This window comes from Ciconia boyciana, chromosome 8 (assembly GCF_034638445.1).
Source record: "Ciconia boyciana chromosome 8, ASM3463844v1, whole genome shotgun sequence".
Taxonomy (NCBI): Eukaryota; Metazoa; Chordata; class Aves; order Ciconiiformes; family Ciconiidae; genus Ciconia; species Ciconia boyciana.
The window spans coordinates 21,011,674-21,031,640 of NC_132941.1; the positions used below are offsets into that span (position 1 = coordinate 21,011,674).

At 37.6% G+C, this 19,967-nt stretch overlaps 1 protein-coding gene across 3 annotated transcripts in view; it reads left to right on the forward strand.

Moving 5' to 3' along the window:
• Positions 1–19,967, forward strand: part of UBE2Q2 (ubiquitin conjugating enzyme E2 Q2) — a 51,722-nt gene that overhangs the window by 11,903 nt on the left and 19,852 nt on the right. For all 3 annotated transcript variants that reach the window (XM_072870175.1, XM_072870173.1, XM_072870174.1), the window contains exons 2-5: positions 5,621–5,725; positions 13,220–13,324; positions 15,003–15,059; positions 17,168–17,308. In XM_072870175.1, the coding sequence (XP_072726276.1) occupies positions 5,621–5,725; positions 13,220–13,324; positions 15,003–15,059; positions 17,168–17,308 (408 nt within the window). The remainder of the gene's footprint in view (positions 1–5,620; positions 5,726–13,219; positions 13,325–15,002; positions 15,060–17,167; positions 17,309–19,967) is intronic.

A 19,967-nucleotide genomic window follows, 5' to 3' on the forward strand; every position in this document is an offset into this window, starting at 1 on the left:
TATTAGCCCTCTGAAATGTCTTGTTACATTAGGGTTTGTTTACTTCGTTACCAAGATTTGTGTGAGCTAGAATGGTCTCTTGCTAGCCTTCTCAAAGCAATTAAGCTGTTTAAAAGATCTGAGGGTTTGATGTTCTGCTGTTTGGAGGTAAAGGGGGGTGGACAAAAAATTTTGGGACTGAGAAGATAAAAGTCAGAAGTGCTGTTTTGAAAATCAGCTAAGTTTTGGCTGTAGCTGGTGTAAAAAGAACAGAACTAGGTTCTGTCAACTATGGAGATTTTGCAAAAACTTAGAAACAGAAGAGAAATCAAATTGGCTGAATTTTGTTCAGCCAGTATGCTAAGGAGTTTTAAAAGAAAAAAACACTTTTTCAATCTAAGATGATCTGGAAATTAAAGAAAATGAAGAACTATCAGGATGTAATTGCAATTTTAAATCATAATGCTGAAGACGTGTGGTTAAATGTGTTTTCCTACCATTTGGCCATGGTAAAATGGCTCTGTTGTATACAAGGAGATGCGGTACTCTTACCTCATAGCAAACTGTGTGTACAGGTTGTTCTAATCTTAGGAATGTGAGCAAGATGTGTTGTTTTAATTTAGCAACTTCACAATTTCAGCAGTATTGTAATTTAGAAATAGCTCATTTAAAAGTCCCTTACTACATCAAAATTGTTTCGCTGTAGCTTTATAGAACAGGATAAAGATTATATAACATTGCAAGTAAAACAGCCTTATTGTTAAGGATGAGAAAGCTTAGATAGGATATACTTAGATGACAGATCTCTACCCAGGAAAAGCTGTCTTAATGTATGTGTTCCTGGTATCTTCTGTCACTTTTTGCTTCTTTTCTTTTTTTGGTAAGCAAAATTGTTAGTAAAATCTAAGTAGACCCTCCTACAGAGGATGCAACGGAATGTCTGAACAGTGAGATCCTGCATGTATTCCTCTAATATGCTATAGTTTTCCTAAATTATTTGATATGTTTTGAAATTGTTCTAGTGGCAGGAGTGCAGGGCTTTATTCTCTTTGTATTTTGTATGTTTATTAGCAGGCTAAATTCTTTTGCTGCATTCTGTTACAGAAGCTACAGAAGCGTTTGTGTTGACAAAGCTCCCAATCTGTCCTGGTGTTAATACAAAGACTCTCTAGGAGAGATGATCCCATGAATTGTAATTGTATCTGGGTATCTGGGTTGACTGTAAACATTCAGCCTTTGTCCTCAGGCCTCAGTACATGCTAGGTGTGATGTCATCTCAGTGTGTCATGTCTTACTGAGCAATTGCATTAGCTTTCCAAGCTCTACAGCATGCATTAGCTTCTGAAAGCTGCCCAAATCTAAGCATTGTAGCCTTTGCCTCCTGTGATGAATTTTTGCATTTACTTGTAGAGAGCAGGAAAATGTCCTGTTACAGTGGTTACATAAAAGATCTCAAACCCTTAATATGGATGATACCTGTGCAGCTAAGCTAGATTATACAAAATCACTGTATGTCAGCTGCATAGTGAAAGGCCCAAAATAATGGGGTTTTTTAGCCACTGAGAATTAGTAGTAAAATAACTGCTATTCTAGGGTTCCTCTCATGAAATGTCTTTGTATTTGGGAAGCTTGTGTTCCTTACATGCCATAACTCAAATACATCTCTTGTCTCTATAAGGTGCAGATATGGAAGAAAAGGCTGACTTAATTCTTTCAACAGAATTAGCTCATGTGAAGTTTAGTTGTTTGACCTTGCAAACCACAAGCTTAGTTTTTCATTGCATGCTATGGTGTTACAAACTCATGAGCTTGTTTATATCTCAAATCAGAATGTTTGAAGTTTGTGTGTGAATTCTGTATTTCAAAATATAGTGACTCATATCCGCGTGAAACTCAGCTGTTCCAAAAATATGGATTACTTACAGATCTAGAGAAACTTAGTGCCATTTATGTTTTTAAGTTAAATGAACATATTTATTGGTAAGTCTGAAAAATTAAAAAGTGTTGCAACAAACTGGAAGTTTGATGAACTTGTATTTTAATATTAAGCATCTGTTGTGAAAAAGTTGGAATATGCAATTAAATATCCATGTTCTAGAAGTCTAAAATTTGAAGTCTTTTCTGATGAGTAAATATGCTCACGCAGTGTTTAAGAAAAACCTTTCTGATAAATGCATTGTTCCCAGTCATGTTTCAAAAGCTAAAGCAGACTAAAAATTTGAATATTTAATAATTTTTAGGGTATAGTAGTTCATTTGTGCTATACAGTAATAATGCAGGCAGTATCAAATCCTAGTATGTTTTCTCACATAGAGCAGGACTTGCTTTCATTGTGAAAAATGGAATGAGTTGGAATGAGAACAAAGAATGAGGAAGGACTGTTATTCAGTGCGGAAGGCATCAGCACATTCAAGTAGCCACTGTAATGTATTTAAACACATAGTGGGATTTTTCGATCATCCAGTCTGCACTATCAGTCATGTCCCTGTCTGACAAAAGATTTGCTGCAAGTTTTTTGGAGGCGATTTTTGTATAGGCCCCCCCAGACTGGGATAGATGCTGATTGCAACCAACAAATGTCCTACTGTGGGTTTTTTCATTAAATCCTTCTGGTGGAGAAAGGAGAAACAGAATTGTCAGAAAAGAAGAATATAGCCAGTGAAGAGTTGAGCTTCACTCTGTAAGCAGTCTTCAGGTTCCAGATACGGTTTAGAAGAGTGGACTGACAGATGTTTATCTTCTATAAATCATTGCAATTAATAGACCTGCTTAGACCTGGACTAACATAATTAACCAATGCTTGATTTTGTTTTTTTTAAAAAGGCCAAAAATACCTGTTAGGAGAATGTGCATACACAGTCCAAATGTTGAATGTATCTGGAGAATATTTTTATTCTAATGAGTCTGAGGATTTCAAGAAGCAGATGGCTCAATGAATCTTGGAAGGGATTTTGCTTGTTCTTTGTATTTTCTGATGGGAATGTTGGCGTAATCTACAGTCATGGTAGTAGTATTTACCCTATTGCCTTTCTTTTAATTTAATGAGCTGTCCAGAGAAGTTCAGATCTCAAATAGCTGGTTCAAACAAGTCTTCAGGCAGTAGGGCCACGGTTAGCAAAGTCTCCCTTCTGATGTTCCCCACTGTGCATAAAGATCCAATGTGTAGTATGAAAGTCTTGAGGTAAGAATATTGCACTATTGCAGAAGACTTTACAGGTAGGTTGCATGTTATTAAAAATGAGTGAGATGATATCAGTACAAAACCTGGAGTATCTTTAATGAAGGGTAGCTCCTAAAAATAATAGTTTGGGAACCCAGTGGCAGCTGGGAATTTAACCTTGTTTTTCCAGTGGTGATAGTGGTTAGTCTTTCAAGAGTGTCTTAAGTGAAACTGAGGAGGAAATAGACTTTTCAAAGATACTGTACTTGGTAAAGGGAGAAAGTGAGTCAACCACACATAACTACCCATCTGCTTGCTTGCCTTTGCCTTAAAATCTTGGCAAGCTAAGCACTGGACTTTCTTGACATACATTTGAAATGTTAGGCCTTAGTTAGTCAAGAATAGATATTCTAAGGTCTCTGCTTTGTATATGGTATGCTTCAAAGTGAAGCTGAAAGATGTAAACAGTTTGTCTTTTCGTAGAGATACTAGGAATATCATGTATTCTTCTAAGGTATTTTTAGCTGTGATTTAAGAAAAAATATATAAACTTGGGGGGAGGGGTTGAGCTTGTTTAAAAATAAATTTATGCAAAGGCTTCAGTTTACAGGCAGGAATTTTAGTCCTCTGGAGCTAGAACTTCGCTGGACTGTGCTGCCAGCTGGGAACTCTGCTGTGATAGTCTGCTTTGCCAAAGCTGATGTCCTTTATGTAATCACATGGTTTCTTCTATGAGGTTCAGCACTTCAGCTAGAAGGTCAGTTAGGAAGTAAGCTCCATATTGTTAAAAGCCAATTCTATCTTGCTTGTATTTTTCTCCAGTTTTCAAATGGACAGTGTTCTGCATTCTAATAAACGCAGTATCTTTGAAATGACAGAAGCTAGGGAGGTCTGGGTTTTTCTTTTTGGACTTGCACTTTGAGAGCTTGCTAAGGCTAATTTTGCTTGAGAATCACTGAAGACCAGACAGTAACACTGACAGATAGGTATGATGTCTTCTTTCTGTGAAACTTCTTACTGCTGTCTTGAAAACTATAGAGCAAAAAATACGCAATGCAATCAGGAAAGAGTGTAAATTTGTAAGCATAGGGCACATTTTGGAGTCACCTATTAGAGTAGCAGTAGGAACCTTGACTCTAAGTGTTGAAGAACGAAGCATGATTTGTTATCTCAGGAATGAGAAATATGGATTTTTTCCTTTTAAACTGCAGAGGGAAATGAATGAAAACTCCTTCATATTATTTTGTAAGATCTGGGGATACAAAGGTAATATCTGGGTGATAAAGCTGAGGTTCAGCAATTTGTCCTCAGCTACTAGAATTTAGTTGAATGGGTGAGAAGTGAACACCTTAAATAACTAAAACAAAACAAAAAAATACAAATATGTCAACGATATGAAGGGACACTTACTCTTGAGTTGGAAGCTACATGGTTTCCTCCATCTTCTCAATGTTACCAAACCTGTGTTAGGAAAAAAATTGGAATTGCTTTTTGAAACATCTAAACAAGAGGCAAAGGACTTCTGTTTACCTTTCCATAGCAAGGGTCTTTCTATCACCTTTTGAAGGGCTGCACGCTGTGGCAGTTTAGCGATGGAAAAATCAGTTGTTATGGATTGTATGAGCGGGTGTGGGCCACATCTGTTCCATATGTTGTATATGCCCTAACCATGGCTTGTTCTGGAAAATCAAGTACACTTCTAATCCTGTGAACCCATTTGATCTCATTGTCACTAGGATGTGTTTCGGCACCTGCCTAATAACTGTAGGAGACTATTGATGGAAGAAAGTTATTCTGTAAGCTTTCTTGATAGGTTTGTATGCAATATATTGTTTGAGAAATCTTTCAACAGTGGAAAGTCCTCTATGAGCCTTGATGGTACAAAGATAAAATTGCAGGTTTTCAGCATTGTGATCTGCCCGTTAACTTGTCCTCCGTGGCAGGAGATTGGAGCTATGTTGCTTCAGTCTGAGGAGCAGTGCTAGAACAGTTTGAATAATCCTGTTTGAGGAGGAAATCTGAAGACTCCAGGTTTTGTTGCTTTCACAGCTTTTATTTGGAAGAGTCTGTATTTTTATGAAAAATCGGCATCAATATAGTTTTATTCTTTGACATGTACTACTTGTGATTCCTTTTTTTGGTAATAATCACCTTTACTGCATTTCTAAATTTCTCCCTCCTGCTCCACCTGCCTCCAGGGTTTTAAACTTTTCAGCACTGTTTCTTATGTATGTTTGTCATCTGATCAAGATGACAATAGGATGAAATACTAGAAGAAGCAGTTGGCTGGATTTCTTTCAACTTCTCTTGCGTTGCCTAAAAATGCTGTGTTAAAAGCTTCTATGTTACCTGACTTAGAGTAAGATAAAAGGGGTTGTTAATACTGTGTGGTGAAATTTTTGGGGTGAATGAGTTTTAAAAGCTTTATGGGGGTTTTGTTTATTTATTTGTTGGGTCTTTTGTGTTGTGTTTTTTTAACAGGAGTCTTACCCCTCTTCATCACCAATATGGTTTGTAGAATCAGATGACCCAAACCTGACTTCAGTCTTAGAGCGTTTAGAAGATATTAAGAAGAGCAATACGCTGGTGAGCAAGTGTTTTTGAGTGTTTATTTGGGTTTGGGTGCTTATTTAGCTTTGTCACGTTAACAAGCAATTAAATTAGTTCAGTTTTGGGGTTATTTGGGGGGGTTTTGTAAACACAAGTTTCTCTTCCGAAAGCACATGAACCAAAAGTAATCCAAAAGATTCAGGGCAAGGAGGAAAAGATTAATTAAACGCTTGCTCCTGAAAAGAAGTTAAGTTTCAGCCCCAATAATTACACAGTTAAAGGTTTTCTGAATATAATTAAACAGTGAAATGCATGAGAAATTAAAACTACTGAATAAAACAGCTCTTCTAGTGTTTTCTTTGCACAGAGATCAATTACAGAGGCAAAATATATATTTTTCAAAACATGGCTGTAACGGTAACTAATACAAAGAATTCCTGGTTTCAGTAAAGAAGACTTGACCTGATAGCTTCTGATTCATCAGAATGTTCCTTAGTGATAAGTTTGAACAGTGTTGTGACTTTGGGCAGTTGCTATTTAAAGAAAATCTTTGCACAGATTCTGATGGTAGTTTTGTATTTCAGAAAACTATCAGGCATTATATCTTACTTGAGTACCCTTTTGATGTAGTGGTAGGACATATATATAGATATTTATATATAAAAAATTAACTTTCCATTCTATGCAGGAAAATGTCTTTGAACATTACTTGGAGAAAAATTTCAGTACAAATGTACTTTGCTCCACAAAGAGCAGTATTGCAGCCTACTGACAAATTCAGTGATTAAAAGTGTTGTTTTTCCTCTCCAAATTCAGCTTTATGGATGTTAAATAGCTCTTAAGGGTGATATTTATTAACAGATTATTTTAACATGTTTTGTTTATTTTTGTGTACAGGAATGCATACATGCACATGATGCATACAAAACAAATCAGTCTGCAGAATAATGCTTCTTGCATGGATTATGTGCTGGCCTTAGTATTTGCCTGGTTTTGGAAAAATTGGGAATGTTCTTCCTCATGAAATCACTTACCTGTAATGTTTACTGGGATAATGTTAATCAAGCACACTCGACCTTAAATAAGGATGTGTAAATTTATTTTTCTAAAGAATATTTAGGATGCATTTGACTTCTAGCAGAAATAATTTAGAAAAGTAATAAGTGTGTGAGAGTCTTCACATGCCTTGCCATAATTAAAAACAAAGGGGCATTGCAGAGGAACATTAGTGTTTTAATGTATTATGTTGGATCTGATTACAGGAGACGTACATATCAGTTGTGTATTTTCCTTTTACAACCTAAACTTTAGACTAAACTACATTTAGAAGAATGTTATAGATCTCTTAGTCTTTGTGACTTCTGCCTAGAAAGACATATGACAGTATAGTAGCAGAAAATGTGGCAAAATGAACTTTTTTCTTACATACACTTCTCGGAAGGTTCTCCAGCTTGAAGCTGGTGTGGCTAGTAGCTTCAGACTAAAGGTTTTAAACAAGATATTTCCTGTGTTTAACTACCTATAAGTTTACTTGTAACAGGGTGGAAAGCTTTATCGCAAACATGCATAGGACTTGCTGTGCTGAATTGCATGTGCACATAGACTGCTTATGTACGTTGTAAGAAAACAGCTTCTGATATCAAGATTGTACTTGCCCATGTAAAAGCTGATGGGTTGATGTAATAGACACCTGTGGATGGCCCATTGGTTTCTCAGGAATCCACCCCACATCGTGTTATGCCAAGATGAAGACAGATGGGAGTGGTTGAAGAGACAAATACTTATACTACAAAATGTGACTTCTTTGTTTTGCTCAAAAGGCTTGGCTTTGTGCATTTTGGGCTTGTGTTTTCTCCCTACAACTTGTGCCCTTGCAACTCCCTGCCTACCTTTCAAGGGCATTGGAGCAACTCACACAGAGACTTCTTGGAGTAGGGTAGGAAGGGATAAGGAACTACTACCTGTAGAAATTCAGAGGCTTCCGATTTATCACACTATCTCCTAAAAACTCACTTAGTTCAATTTAGACTTTTAGAATGTTTCAAACCAGTTTTCATTTAATTTATTGCAGCTAAAGGATTGTTTGTGCCATGGTGCTCTAAACTCTAAGTTTTTGGATCGGTCAAATTTTGAATGGAAAATTGCTTTGGACTCTTCCAGGAGCTCAACTGAGCACAGCAAACATGTGCTAAAAGCACTGCTAGCACATGTACCCTGATTTAGAGTTCTTTGGTATTACTCTGCCCTTTCTACTTGCTTTGTAACTTTTGACAGGTATCAGGTGTTTGGGAAACTGAAGAACATGCTCTTCAGGCATAAAAGTTTGACAGGGCTATGTGTATGGAAGCTTTGTCATTTGACATGGTAAAAGGAAAACTGGTTTACCAGTGTTAAAATCATGCACACGTTTCCTGGAAAATCTTCTGTGGGTCTGAAACTCTGTGTTACCTTGGCATCAGCATGGTGCTTTTTGCTATGAAAATTCCTCAAAACACTAAAAATGTTGAAAGGTTGTTAAGAACATGATAAGCATAGATAGCATTAGATTTGGAGGCTTTAGCTGCTTGACTGCTCATGTTGAACAAGTTCCAGTCAGCAGATGAAGGGGCTACAGAATTCTCTGACCCCTAGTGTCTCCTGAAGTCCCTTTCAGATCCTGAAAATCAGCATTGCATTAGACTTGGTAGGTAGCTGAAACTGACAGCTGCCTTCTAGTGGTTGTGCAATGCAAAAGAGAAATCCTACTTCAATTTCGTTGTTCTGTTTAATATAGTGGAAGTTATAGTTGCGAGTCTGAAGTCTCAAACCTTACTTCAGGGGTTATTAAATATAATTATATGTGATTTGAACGTTTGCTTTTTAAAGGCAATAGTGAAATGGACTTAAATTCAGATGGGCAGCTTTAATACTCACACTATCCAAACCTTGAGGGCTTAAACTTGCATGGAAGGCTTCCAAAGTATAGAATTCCTGGCATAAGTATGTGTACAGCTTGGATAAGCTGCTGTCCCTAAGAAGACTACTTCTGTATTAAGAATTTAGATTTAGTCCCGCATGATGGCATTTCAGGAAAGAATGTTGGCTCTTGCAAACTAGCAATGTGGCAGCAACTAATTATGTATTGGGGATCATAGAGACAAAATGCAGGAAGAAGCTTTGCTTTACTTTCTGAACTGCCCAGGGCTGTGGAATGTGTGAGGCCAGTTACTGTCACAGACTACCTGGTAGCTAAGTAGTGGTCACATGGCAAATGACAGTTATTTCTTCCCTCTGTTTCCTCTTCAGCAGTTTCCTTCAGTGGTAGGCTAAAATTTATTAATTTATTCATTTTTATATAGATTGTGTGTGTGTATATATGTATATAGATATGTGTGGAAGAATAAGTATGTGTATACTTACACTATACTTCTTCAGTCCATGTTTCTTGGTAATCAGAAAACAAGGTGCTTCATAGTGAACCCAGCAGTATATTAATATCATTAAAGGTATCCTAAAATCATTAATGCTTTCATACTGCATTAGAAAGGTCTCTTCATGCATAAAAAAGCCTCCTAATGTAGGATAGGTTTCAGAAAAAGTGTTCTAAACTGTTTTCAGATTTGTAAGGTGTTAACACAGGAAACAAAAAAATTCTAAGAGGTGTTTTTGTGTTCTAAAACAGCATTATGGTGTCCATAAGAACAACCAACTTCTCAGAACTCCTGAAGCATTAAAAGTTATATTATAGATATATTATGTTTTAATATTTTGTTCTTATATATTATTTATAATTAATACCATTAATTTATAAATTTGTCATTGTATTTGATCACTTGAGCATTTACCTTATGCAGGCTATTTACATTGCTCCTTTAATACCCATGGATTATGCATTCTAGTTGCTGTTTAGTTTCTGCTTTAGGCAGTTTATATTCAAGGGAAACTATTGGTATACCGATAGCCTACTTTTCTTCAGTAACAGCAAAGTGTGTGTGTTAAGTATTCATTTTACTTTAGCCAAGCATGTGAAGTTAGCTTGGAAATACTTTTAAATTATTAATACATGGCAGAAGTCTGCTATCCCTTTTGATACTGTCTATTCATGTACCATTAACATATACCAAGTCATGCTAGGACCTGCTTAGAGCAGGGGGTTGGATCAGGTGACTTCCAGACGTGCCTTTCAGCCCAAATTATCCTATGATTCTTCATACACACGAGCAGAGTGTAAGGGGTAATGGTGATGGTGATCCATGGCAGAAGGATCAAGGGTATGAAATTAATTCCTGTGGAGGAAAAACACAGCAATATGGAAGAAGGTTGGTTGTTGGTTGACAGCTGGCTGCATATGAGCCAGCAGTGTGCCCAGGTGGCCAAGAAAGCTAATGGCATCCTGGCTTGTATCAAAAATAGTGTGGCCAGCAGGACTAGGGAAGTGATCGTGCCCTTGTACTCTGCACTGGTGAGGCCGCACCTCGAATACTGTGTTACAAGAGAGACATTGAGGTGCTGAAGTATGTCCAAAGAAAGGCAACAAAGCTGGTGAAGGGTCTAGAGCAGAAGTCTTATGAGGAGCGGCTGAGGGAACTGGGGTTGTTTAGCCTGGAGAAAAGGAGGCTCAGGGGAGACCTTATCACTCTCTACAACTACCTGAAAGGAGGTTGCAGAGAGGTGGGGGTTGGTCTCTTCTCCCAGGTAACAAGTGATAGGATGAGAGGGAATGGCCTCAAGTTGTGCCAGGTTTAGACTGGATATTAGGAAATTTTACTTCCCTGAAAGGGTTATCAAGCATTGGAACAGGCTGCCCAGGGAAGTGGTTGAGTCGCCATCCTTGGAGGTATTTAAAAGACGTTTGGATGAGGTGCTTAGGGTCATGGTATAGTGGTGGTCTTGGTAGTGTTAGGTTTACAGTTAGACTCAATGATCTTAAAGGTCTTTTCCAACCTATACGATTCTGTGATTCTGTGAAGGGTTGTAGAGACAGGATCAGCTTCTCGCTCTGCCACCACCTTTGCAGGTTGTAGAAACTGATGTTTTACTTAACAACTGAGCTATAAAAATGAAACTCCAGTTTGACAGTTGCATTAAGCTAACCCTGAAGTGTAGACTGCTGCCAAGGAAGGGCGTCCCTGCTCTCAGCTGCACATTCCTGCCTCCCCTTTTATGGTGGAATTGGTGCTTATGTGCTGAAGCACATCAGGAATTGATCTGCCTCGGAGCTTGCAAGCTGCTGCATGGTTCTGTGATCGCTGGTGCCAGTGCAAATGAGAAGGTGAAAATGTGCTGCTGGAGGCAGGGAGACACCTCTTCAGGCACAGCCAGTGTGTAACTTGGTCCAGGTTGGTGCCAGCGGTTTGTTGCTTTGAGAGTACAGAAATGTAGAGACTCATCTAATATTGTGTTCAGCTGGTTTTCCAAGCTTTGAACCAGCCAAATGCCAGTGGTGGTATTCTTCCCCCACCATTTAGATTTTTTTTTTGTATGCTTCACAACAGATGTAAACAAATTAATGGCTTGCCTAGCTTTATGTAGCTACATGAGAAAAATCACAGTTCCTGAAATTTTATAGTTTATGCTCCAACTCTCCATGAGGCAGTGTTGTTTGTGCAGAGAAAAATTTTCTCAACAAAATGTGTAGCAGTGCAACTCTAAGCATCTTACACATACTGAGATTAATAGTTCTAAGACCTGTGGTTCTATCTACCATTTGATTGATTAACCTGCTTTCTGCCTGCTAAAAGATTTCCTGATGTTTCAGACACACAGGAAGTTTCAAACAGGTGTAGAGTCTTAACCCTGATGAGAAATGTGATTGTTACAGAAAGCTTCTGGCAACATAAACTATCACATCTCATCTATATACTACCAAGAAATATGTTGGTGGTACACCAGTTCTTTTGGTGTCATCTGCTTTGTTTCTGAGTTAAGGTTGACTGTCATGAGTCATGCAGAAACAGCAAATGTGGTGTGATAGGAGAGAACGTCATAATTCTTGTAATGCAGGCTGTTATGTCAGTTCATGGCCTCCAATAAATAAATAACATTCCTATTAAACAGGAACGTTGAATTCTACTGGAGAAGGGAAAAGCACTGAAGCTTTCAGATAGCAGAAGGGCAACATTTGCTTATCACTGCTAGTGATTTTGGCTTGGAAATGAGTTCTTAAACCTGGAAAGGCTGAATTTTCACTTGCAATAGGGTAAGGTAAGAGCATTTAAACTGGCCAATAGCAGGGCTTTAGACCTGTAGAATATTTTGGGAGTGACTAGGTTTTTCTTGCATACCTTAATTTATTGTATATTTTGAGAAATACAGTATATAAACACCAAATAGTGTTGTAGAGGTATCATTATTTCAGGATAATACAGTCTATACTGTTTATACTGTCCTTTCTTGGGTGAGGCCACATTGCCTGAGTCTCCCTCCTTTATGGAGAGATACTTAAAGGGGAGTGGGGGTTGCCACTCTAAGAATAACTACTATTAGTGCTGAAGGATATGTGTACAGAAATGGCTGTCTTGCATGCTGCCTTCTATAAGTGGCAAGACAAGTTCCCTTTGGTATCTGGAAGAAAAGTCCATTTGATGTATAATTCTTGCAAGCTTCATCTAGCGTATTACTCTGCAAATAATGAAGCGTTGACTATTTTGCAAACGTATTCTGCAGTCTTTTCTTTGTTCTTCTGACATAGCTATGCAAAGACCTTGAAAAGTTAGGAAATGCAGTAGTACAGTCTTTTATGGTCTTGGCCTTAACTTTCTCTGGGCAGCCTCAGATTCCTAGTTAACAGCTATGGAAATCCACTTAATTAGCATGGTGATCAAGAAGCAAACTTAATGTTTCACTGTTTCTGCAGAACTACATTTATTTTCTGGATAGCATTACAGCGAGTGAAAGGTGTTCCATATTTTGCAGTTAACAGAACACAGTCAATGTAACACTGAAAGTTGGAAACAGAAATCACTGATAGTAACAGATTGTGCCTCAACCTGATAACAAGATACGGCAAGCAGGCTACTTGGGCTCTAGCTCAGAGGTTGGCTAGTTTCCATGCCTTGTACAGTGTTTGTCTTGCTTCTAGTGCCCCACTGGTGTGGTCAAGAAATGGATTCAGGATGTGGAAAATCAGACTGTTCCTCCTTTTTTTTTTTTAAGACATGGTTCTTTAACCTAGGAAACTGGAATGGACCATCTTGTCTCATGGAATATGACCATTTGGTTATTCCCTAATGATCTGTGGCTGACACCTATGCCTGGAATGGATGATGCTGCCTGAGCAGGTTATTCTTTTGCTCATGTCTTTCTTCACTTGGCATGAGGAAATGAACAGGAGCCATCTTTAACTTGCCATGTCCTTGGTTTCCCATTGTGGGCATTTTATTACAATGACTACAGAGGAAAAAGAGGGGTCTTTAAACTTTATTCCAGTGCGTGCAGATTTAAATGCTGTATACTGACTGAAAGTTCAGTACAAACAGGTGAAGAACATTCAAAATATATTGTTCTGTGCTTTCGTTTAAATAGATGTTTCCATGTTTTATTTTTTTATAGCTTCTTCAACAACTGAAGAGATTAATATGTGACCTCTGCAGATTATATAATCTTCCTCAGCATCCAGATGTTGAAATGTTAGATCAGCCATTACCAGCTGGACAGGTAAATTAAAAAGCTGTGGACGACACCTTATGGCAATGAATGAGTTGTTTTTTCAGTGCCAAGAAACAAGATGGTGGAAACAAACCTTGTGTAAGCCAGAACTGAGATATGAAGCACTGTTGCTTTATGGTGTCCTCAATCTGAATTTTGTTTGCAGAATCCATTTAATAATGGTGTGATAACATTACACAATTTCCTTTGGAGTTTCTGTATCATTGAAAGGTGTGTATGTGATACCAGTGCTGTCAGTTTAATTCCCTCCGAAATACTGTTCAAGCCAATTGCTGTGCATTCCTAGTGCTTCCCAAATGTACTTTTTTCCAAAATGTCAATGTGATTAAACACTGTTTGCTTTTTCTTGAAGAGTATATGTTTTACAGTGTGCATTTGGGTGAACTACTATTGATGTTTTCCTTCCTTTTTCAATCCCTTGCAGAGACATAGGATATCAAGACCATATGCTACTTTGGGTAGGGAGTATCTGAGGTGCCGTGTTTACTTTTTGGGCTCTTGACAAATTAAGAGTTGTGAAGGGTTGTGAAATGTTCTGGTTAACTAAAATGCTTTGTATTGAGCTGAAAACAGAACTGGTAACTGACAGTAACTGTTCTTTTTTGTATTTTTAATAAGATTATTATATCTTCTTTTGCTTATACATGTTAAGATGACATGACTTCTAAAAACTCCTGTAGCGTAACAGATGGTTTTCCTGTGGTGACAGTACTAGAGTAATGACAAATTACTTGCTTAATTCTGGTCATGTGCCAAATTTAATCTTATAGGTCTTTTCTCTCAGCCACCCACATAGCAGTGCAACTGTAAAGCGATAGGCCTGTAATATTAGGAAGTAGCTTCATTGAAGAGTCTTGCTTATGCTCTGAAACTCAAAAACAAACTCATGGAAAGTTTCTTAGCCAGAAATGTCAGATAATTTGCCAGTTAAATAAGAATGGCCTTAGTAAGTCAGACCAAAGATCCATCTAGTCCCCTTCGTTGTCTACAGCAGTGGCATTCCTTCTTTGCTAAAGGAAGAGTAAACAGAGGACAAGTATATTGGAATGTTCCTGAGTAGTTCTGCAGCTCAAAATTCCTGAGCTTGAAGTGGTATCCTGAAATGGAAACCCATAAAAAATTAACTCAATGGATTGTTTTGGTATTTTATCAAATAATCTAATAACGATGATAGTAGTTGTTGCATAGAAGTTCTAGGTAGTGAGACAAAAATTCATCAAGTTTTAGAGGTCTAAAGTTTGTTGTTTTGTGGTTTGTGTTTTGTTTTTTTTTTTTTAGAGGTCTAGCATGTATATGGATTCTAGTCAGAGCAATGATCTTATTTCATGGTTAAGAGATCAGGAGTTATAACCTGCTTGACTTGTTTATTGCATTTGTCACTGTCTCAGAATAGGATTTCCTTATCTGAATCTTGAGTTTCCACTTAGAACTTAACATGAAATTAATTGTGACATTCTGTTTATCTTTTCTTCATGCAAAAATCTCTTCACTGTCATACACAAAGGTGCTTTCCTGGAGTATCTTTCACTTCAAACTTCAGTCCTTTGCAGACCTTGATAAGTGTAACTTTTGTATATACTGCTTTCTCTTTGATAGTAGACTTCCTCTTTTTGAAAGAAGGGAACATATACACAATTTATGCAGAAACCTCATTGTTGTATTGCAGAATGGAACAACAGAAGAAGTTACATCAGAGGAGGAGGAAGAAGAAGATATGGGTGAAGTATGTATATATATGAAATTGTTATCCTAATCTAGTAGAATTCTAGCGTTTTGCTCTGCAATGGCTAGCTATTTATTAAGCCAAACTGTAAAATGTAATACCCCTAGAGTTCAACAGAAAAGATAATTAAAAATTTGGATGTTTACCTTAACGTCACCTTTCACTTCAACCACCAAAACTAGTGAAATTTTCTTCTTAAACCTAGATCTCAGCTGTGAGGTACTTGGATACAGAGAATTGGACATCTGTGCTTTAGTCAAACAATGCATAACATTGTGTGCCAAATCAGTAAGTTTGCATAGTTAACTCCTGTTTCAAGCAGCGTATGAACTGGCTCTGATACAGTTGAAAGTGCCTCCCAAATTGAAGCAGACAGGCTAAGAGTAGATCAGTTTGCTGGTTTATTAAAGAGGTGAGCTAGTTTTTAACTATAATACATTGAAGGAAATGGAAGGACATCTGAAACAGACATGCTAAACTTTAAGGGGTTTATGTCACTGTCTGGCAAGCTCCTTTTAATGGGCTTTTTACTGTGTGAGAACCACCCCTTTCAATTACTTCTACAACATGTTAGAATAGCTCCAAGATGCTTGCTTTTCAAACCACTGTAAATAGTCTTATTATTAAACAGCCTTTTATGTAAGTGTTCTGACTACTTCAGATTTAGATTTTTAATGATGAAGGTGTGTAGTAGGAATGAACAACTCGTTCTTTGAATAGAAGGTCTTCCTTTAGAAAAGATCTAAATGTTACCCGTGTTCTGGAATTAATTTGAAGCAGCCTCTGTTACACCATATTTAGCCTGATCCAGACCACATTTGTTGGAGCCAGAGCTTCTGTAAAGATAGTATGTACGCTCCCATATCCTGCTGCCACAAGGCTCTTTTTGCTTGCAGACTTGTTAGTGGCCTTTTGCACTCTGTTCGGGTTACTTTAAACAAAAAAATTGTCATGTCTGTCATTATTTATAAGCTGTCAGGTGACATTGTGTGTGGCACTGCTATCTTCAACTTGTAATCTAGTCCAATTTCTGAATTGAACAGCAGCTTAGAGTTCCGAGGGCTGTATCATTATTTTGAGAAACGTGAGCATTTTAAAGAATACTTAGTCTAAAATCAGTTGGAGAAAACAGTGTTGTCAAAGGCACCAGATAGGTGCATTTCTTACTATGTAAGACATCCTTGAATTTGCATTTATGGCCAGTTTTCCTGCCATGCAAACAGATGGTGCCTAAAGAGTAGCCACAGGTGTGGTGGAGCACTGCATATTGGAGCATATCTGCTAGTTGTGTACTCATAGCTTGCTGGTGTGGCTGCCATAGTGCTTCCTTTTCATTTCAAGGTATTTACATCCTTCCCCTCCTCTCCACAAATAGCACTTGAATTGCCTTACAGGCAGTTGTCTTAAGTTCAGATTGGTCCTCTGCAACAGGATAACCCTGTCTCAGAATACAGAGTGGAAAATTTTTGAGTGTCTTAGTCTAGAACTCGGAACTGAAATGTTAGCTCATGTGATCAGGATACTTGACCACATAATTTTGTCTCGTATCCTAATGCTGCATCTAAGCTTCAGCTGAAATGTTGACCTTGAATAAACTACATGTAGCTTTCTAATATTTAACTTTCTTGAAGGGTTGCTGTAGCCCTGCCAGATATGTTAATCATTGTTTGCCAGAAGTGTAATATAGCTAGGATTCTAATTGAAAAAAAGAGTCTGCTTGTAGAAACATCTTGGGGACACCCTAACTTTGGGTACTTTTGGATTCTCGAGCCCTGTTCAAAATGCCTTAACTTACTATTTTCTGCCTACTTTAATGGGCGAATTCGCTACAACCTTAACTTCTCGCAGAGGTTTTATTATGCTTGTTTCTGTGACCAGAAACATGTTGTGAATTTGGGTCTCGTTCGTATTGTGAAGGCTCCCTACACTTCCAGTGAATACTGTTGGCTGAGAGAGTGAAGTTAGAGTAAAACAGAAATGGCATCCAACAATCACTAATACATAGTGCTGTGCAGTATGTGACTGTATCCCTAAATGCCCTTGTAGAGGATTTCGCTGAATGAAGAGCATAGTTAAGTTATTTATAGTGAATTTTCTCTATCCTGTAGGACATTGAAGATCTGGATCACTATGATATGAAGGAGGAGGAACCAGTTGATGGGAAGAAATCTGAGGATGAAGGCATTGAAAAAGAGAACCTTGCAATCTTAGAAAAAATCAGAAAAAATCAAAGGCAAGATCACTTAAATGTGAGTTAATGACTTGTGTTTTTTCTTTGCAATACTTCTGGCTTTAAAATAGAGATGGTTTTCAGTGAATAAAGCCTACTGCTATGCACCTAGACATAAATTAACCTGTAGCTGACTTCCAGCATATATAGGACAAATGTCTCAAGTTATAGGACCTAAATAGCTCTTTTTAGAGAAGTTTGAATAGGCCGGCTAAAATTCCAAGGTCATTTAGTAAATGGACTCATCTTTCATCAAAATCTTTGGTACAGGAAGTTAGTTGCCAGTCCACATCCTACAGAGGCACAAAAACTACTTCAAAGCACTCTCATTCATCCTGGGAGAATGCTATGACAATTTCTTTTGTCAAACTGTGTTGGGGTATTCTTGGCATTTTGGATGAAGTAGTATCTTTTAGCTTTTCACTAGAGTCAACTCTTACATGTAAATCCACGTTTCATACTTGTTAATTATATTTAACTGGTTGTCTAATTTCCAGAGAGATCTATTTGGTTGTCCCTCTGTCTCTTGCTTGATGCCTTTGTTACAAACAATAGTGCTCCTTGCAGAATCAGCAGAAAGCATCTAGGTTGTAAGCATGACTTTTTGGTTGCTGAGCCCTTATTAAAATAACAAAGCCATATATAAAACTGACTGCATTAAAAGTCATGGATGACTTAACATACTTGGTAAACCCAGGAATTTGTGGTTTAAATCCATTTTATGCATGAGTTTGTTTCTCAGTAGTATCTATGCCACTTGGAAATTACTGAAGGGTTGGGGTTTTTTTTGCCAGACATAAGGCAAGGGGCCTTCAGCAGCTTTGCAGCTTTATTATCACAGTTTTCTGAGTGATCCTGCCAGCAGCTAGTTGTAAAAAAAAAAAAAAAAAAAAAAAACCACAAAAACAAAAAACTGTTTGTTCTCCAGAGGCTTTTGTCACAAGTGCCAAGTTCCAGAGAAGCTTCTACTTCTCAAAGGTGCATGTAGGAGGGAATGATGATGTTGTACAACCTTAATTTTATTTAGCATGTCTTCCAAAGAAATAAAAAAATTTGCTTCGCAGAGGTTTAAAATGTGTAATGCATGAAATTCAATACTTCAGTTCATGACCAGTGTCAACCAAAGGTAAGGATTCTAAAATTTTCATAAGTCACCTGTGCAGAAAGAAGGTGCTTAAATTGGTGCCCTCTACTGCGTGAGCTCGTAAGTTTTTATATGCTGTTTGGCAAGGCAGCAGACCCATAGATTATGTCCAGACACAAGATGTGCTATTTCTTATTAAGCTAATAGTTGAGGATGTGGGCAGTAGTTAGGTACAGGGGAGGGACCTCTAAGTATTTAGGGAAGGAATAAGATTTAAGATTGGTATATAGGGAACACCTGGATTTTTGCCCAAGGAATCAGCTTTGTTCTAGTTCTTATGCTTGATTATTTTTCCAGTAAATATTTTCTAAAAAGCCTAATTGCACTTAAAAGTTATATTAGATTCAACAGAATTGCTGTTGTAAACCTCTTTTGATTTGTAGCGAGAACTATATACATTCAAAGCGCTCAGCGCTAGCCAAGCCAATCCATTTTTAATATTGGATGCACTCCTGGTAGATCTAGTTACCCTAAGAATTTAGGTAAAAGGCTCCTTTAGTTAGCAGAATCTTGACTATTTCTTGTCGTGAATTACTGGCTCTAAAGAACTTTATCTAGTATTGAAAAAAAACTTCTTGCTGTTAGTTACTGACACTTCAACATGGAAAAGAGATTCAGTTTGTAGCCATCTGCTTTGAAAAGGAAATAAAATAGAAATGCTTCTATCAGAGTTCTTCAACTACAAGTCTTCTGCTCCTGTCCCAGTGCAGTTCTAATATGACTTGAGTGCAAACCTGTCAGAAATACCTTAGACTTATGTTCTGCTAAAATAGGCAGCATGAGTTAGCTGGCTAGAGGAGACTGCTCTTTGATTTGTATATGAATTCAATAGTTACCTATCAGGCTGTCTGAAGGAAAGTGTACAGTAATGATCACCCCTAAAAAAAAACAACAACAAAAAAAACCACAACCAAACCAAATAAACAAAAAAACCCCAAAACCTGATCAGCATTTAGGTATTTGAAAGCAGGTAAACATAAGGTGCCAAACTGCTTTTGCTGTATAGTCAAGTCTGTTTTAAGACTTGATTTAACCATAAACACAATGATCACTTACTGGATTTGTTAAAGCTTAACTGTTTGTTCAGGGTTTGAGAAGATGCCTGTTGAGATTATGTGTATTTCTGTATTTATAACTCAGATCTAATGGGTAAAGACTCCTTAATTGTTAAATAAAATAAATCCTCTTGCAGCCTGAAAGACACGGTCTGCTTTAGTCATCTAAAAATTTGGTAGAACTGAAAAAAGGTTTTTGTAGCGTCAACGTTCTTCCTTGGTATGGAAAGCCTCTTAAAACTGCAGATTTTCTTTTGCTATCTGTTCTTTCCCACTTGGCAAATATTGCCTTTCCTTTTGCTTTTTCCTTCCACATCTAGGGGAGCTGAAATGAACACTGCTGGTTTTTTGTTTGACAACAGCAGATTCAGCTTACATAATAGCTGTTTCTCATGCCAAGACACTCTCGTTGATGCTGGTGCATAAACAAGGTCAGCTGAGTACAGGGAACAGGGTATTCAACTGCTGCTGAGGAACCG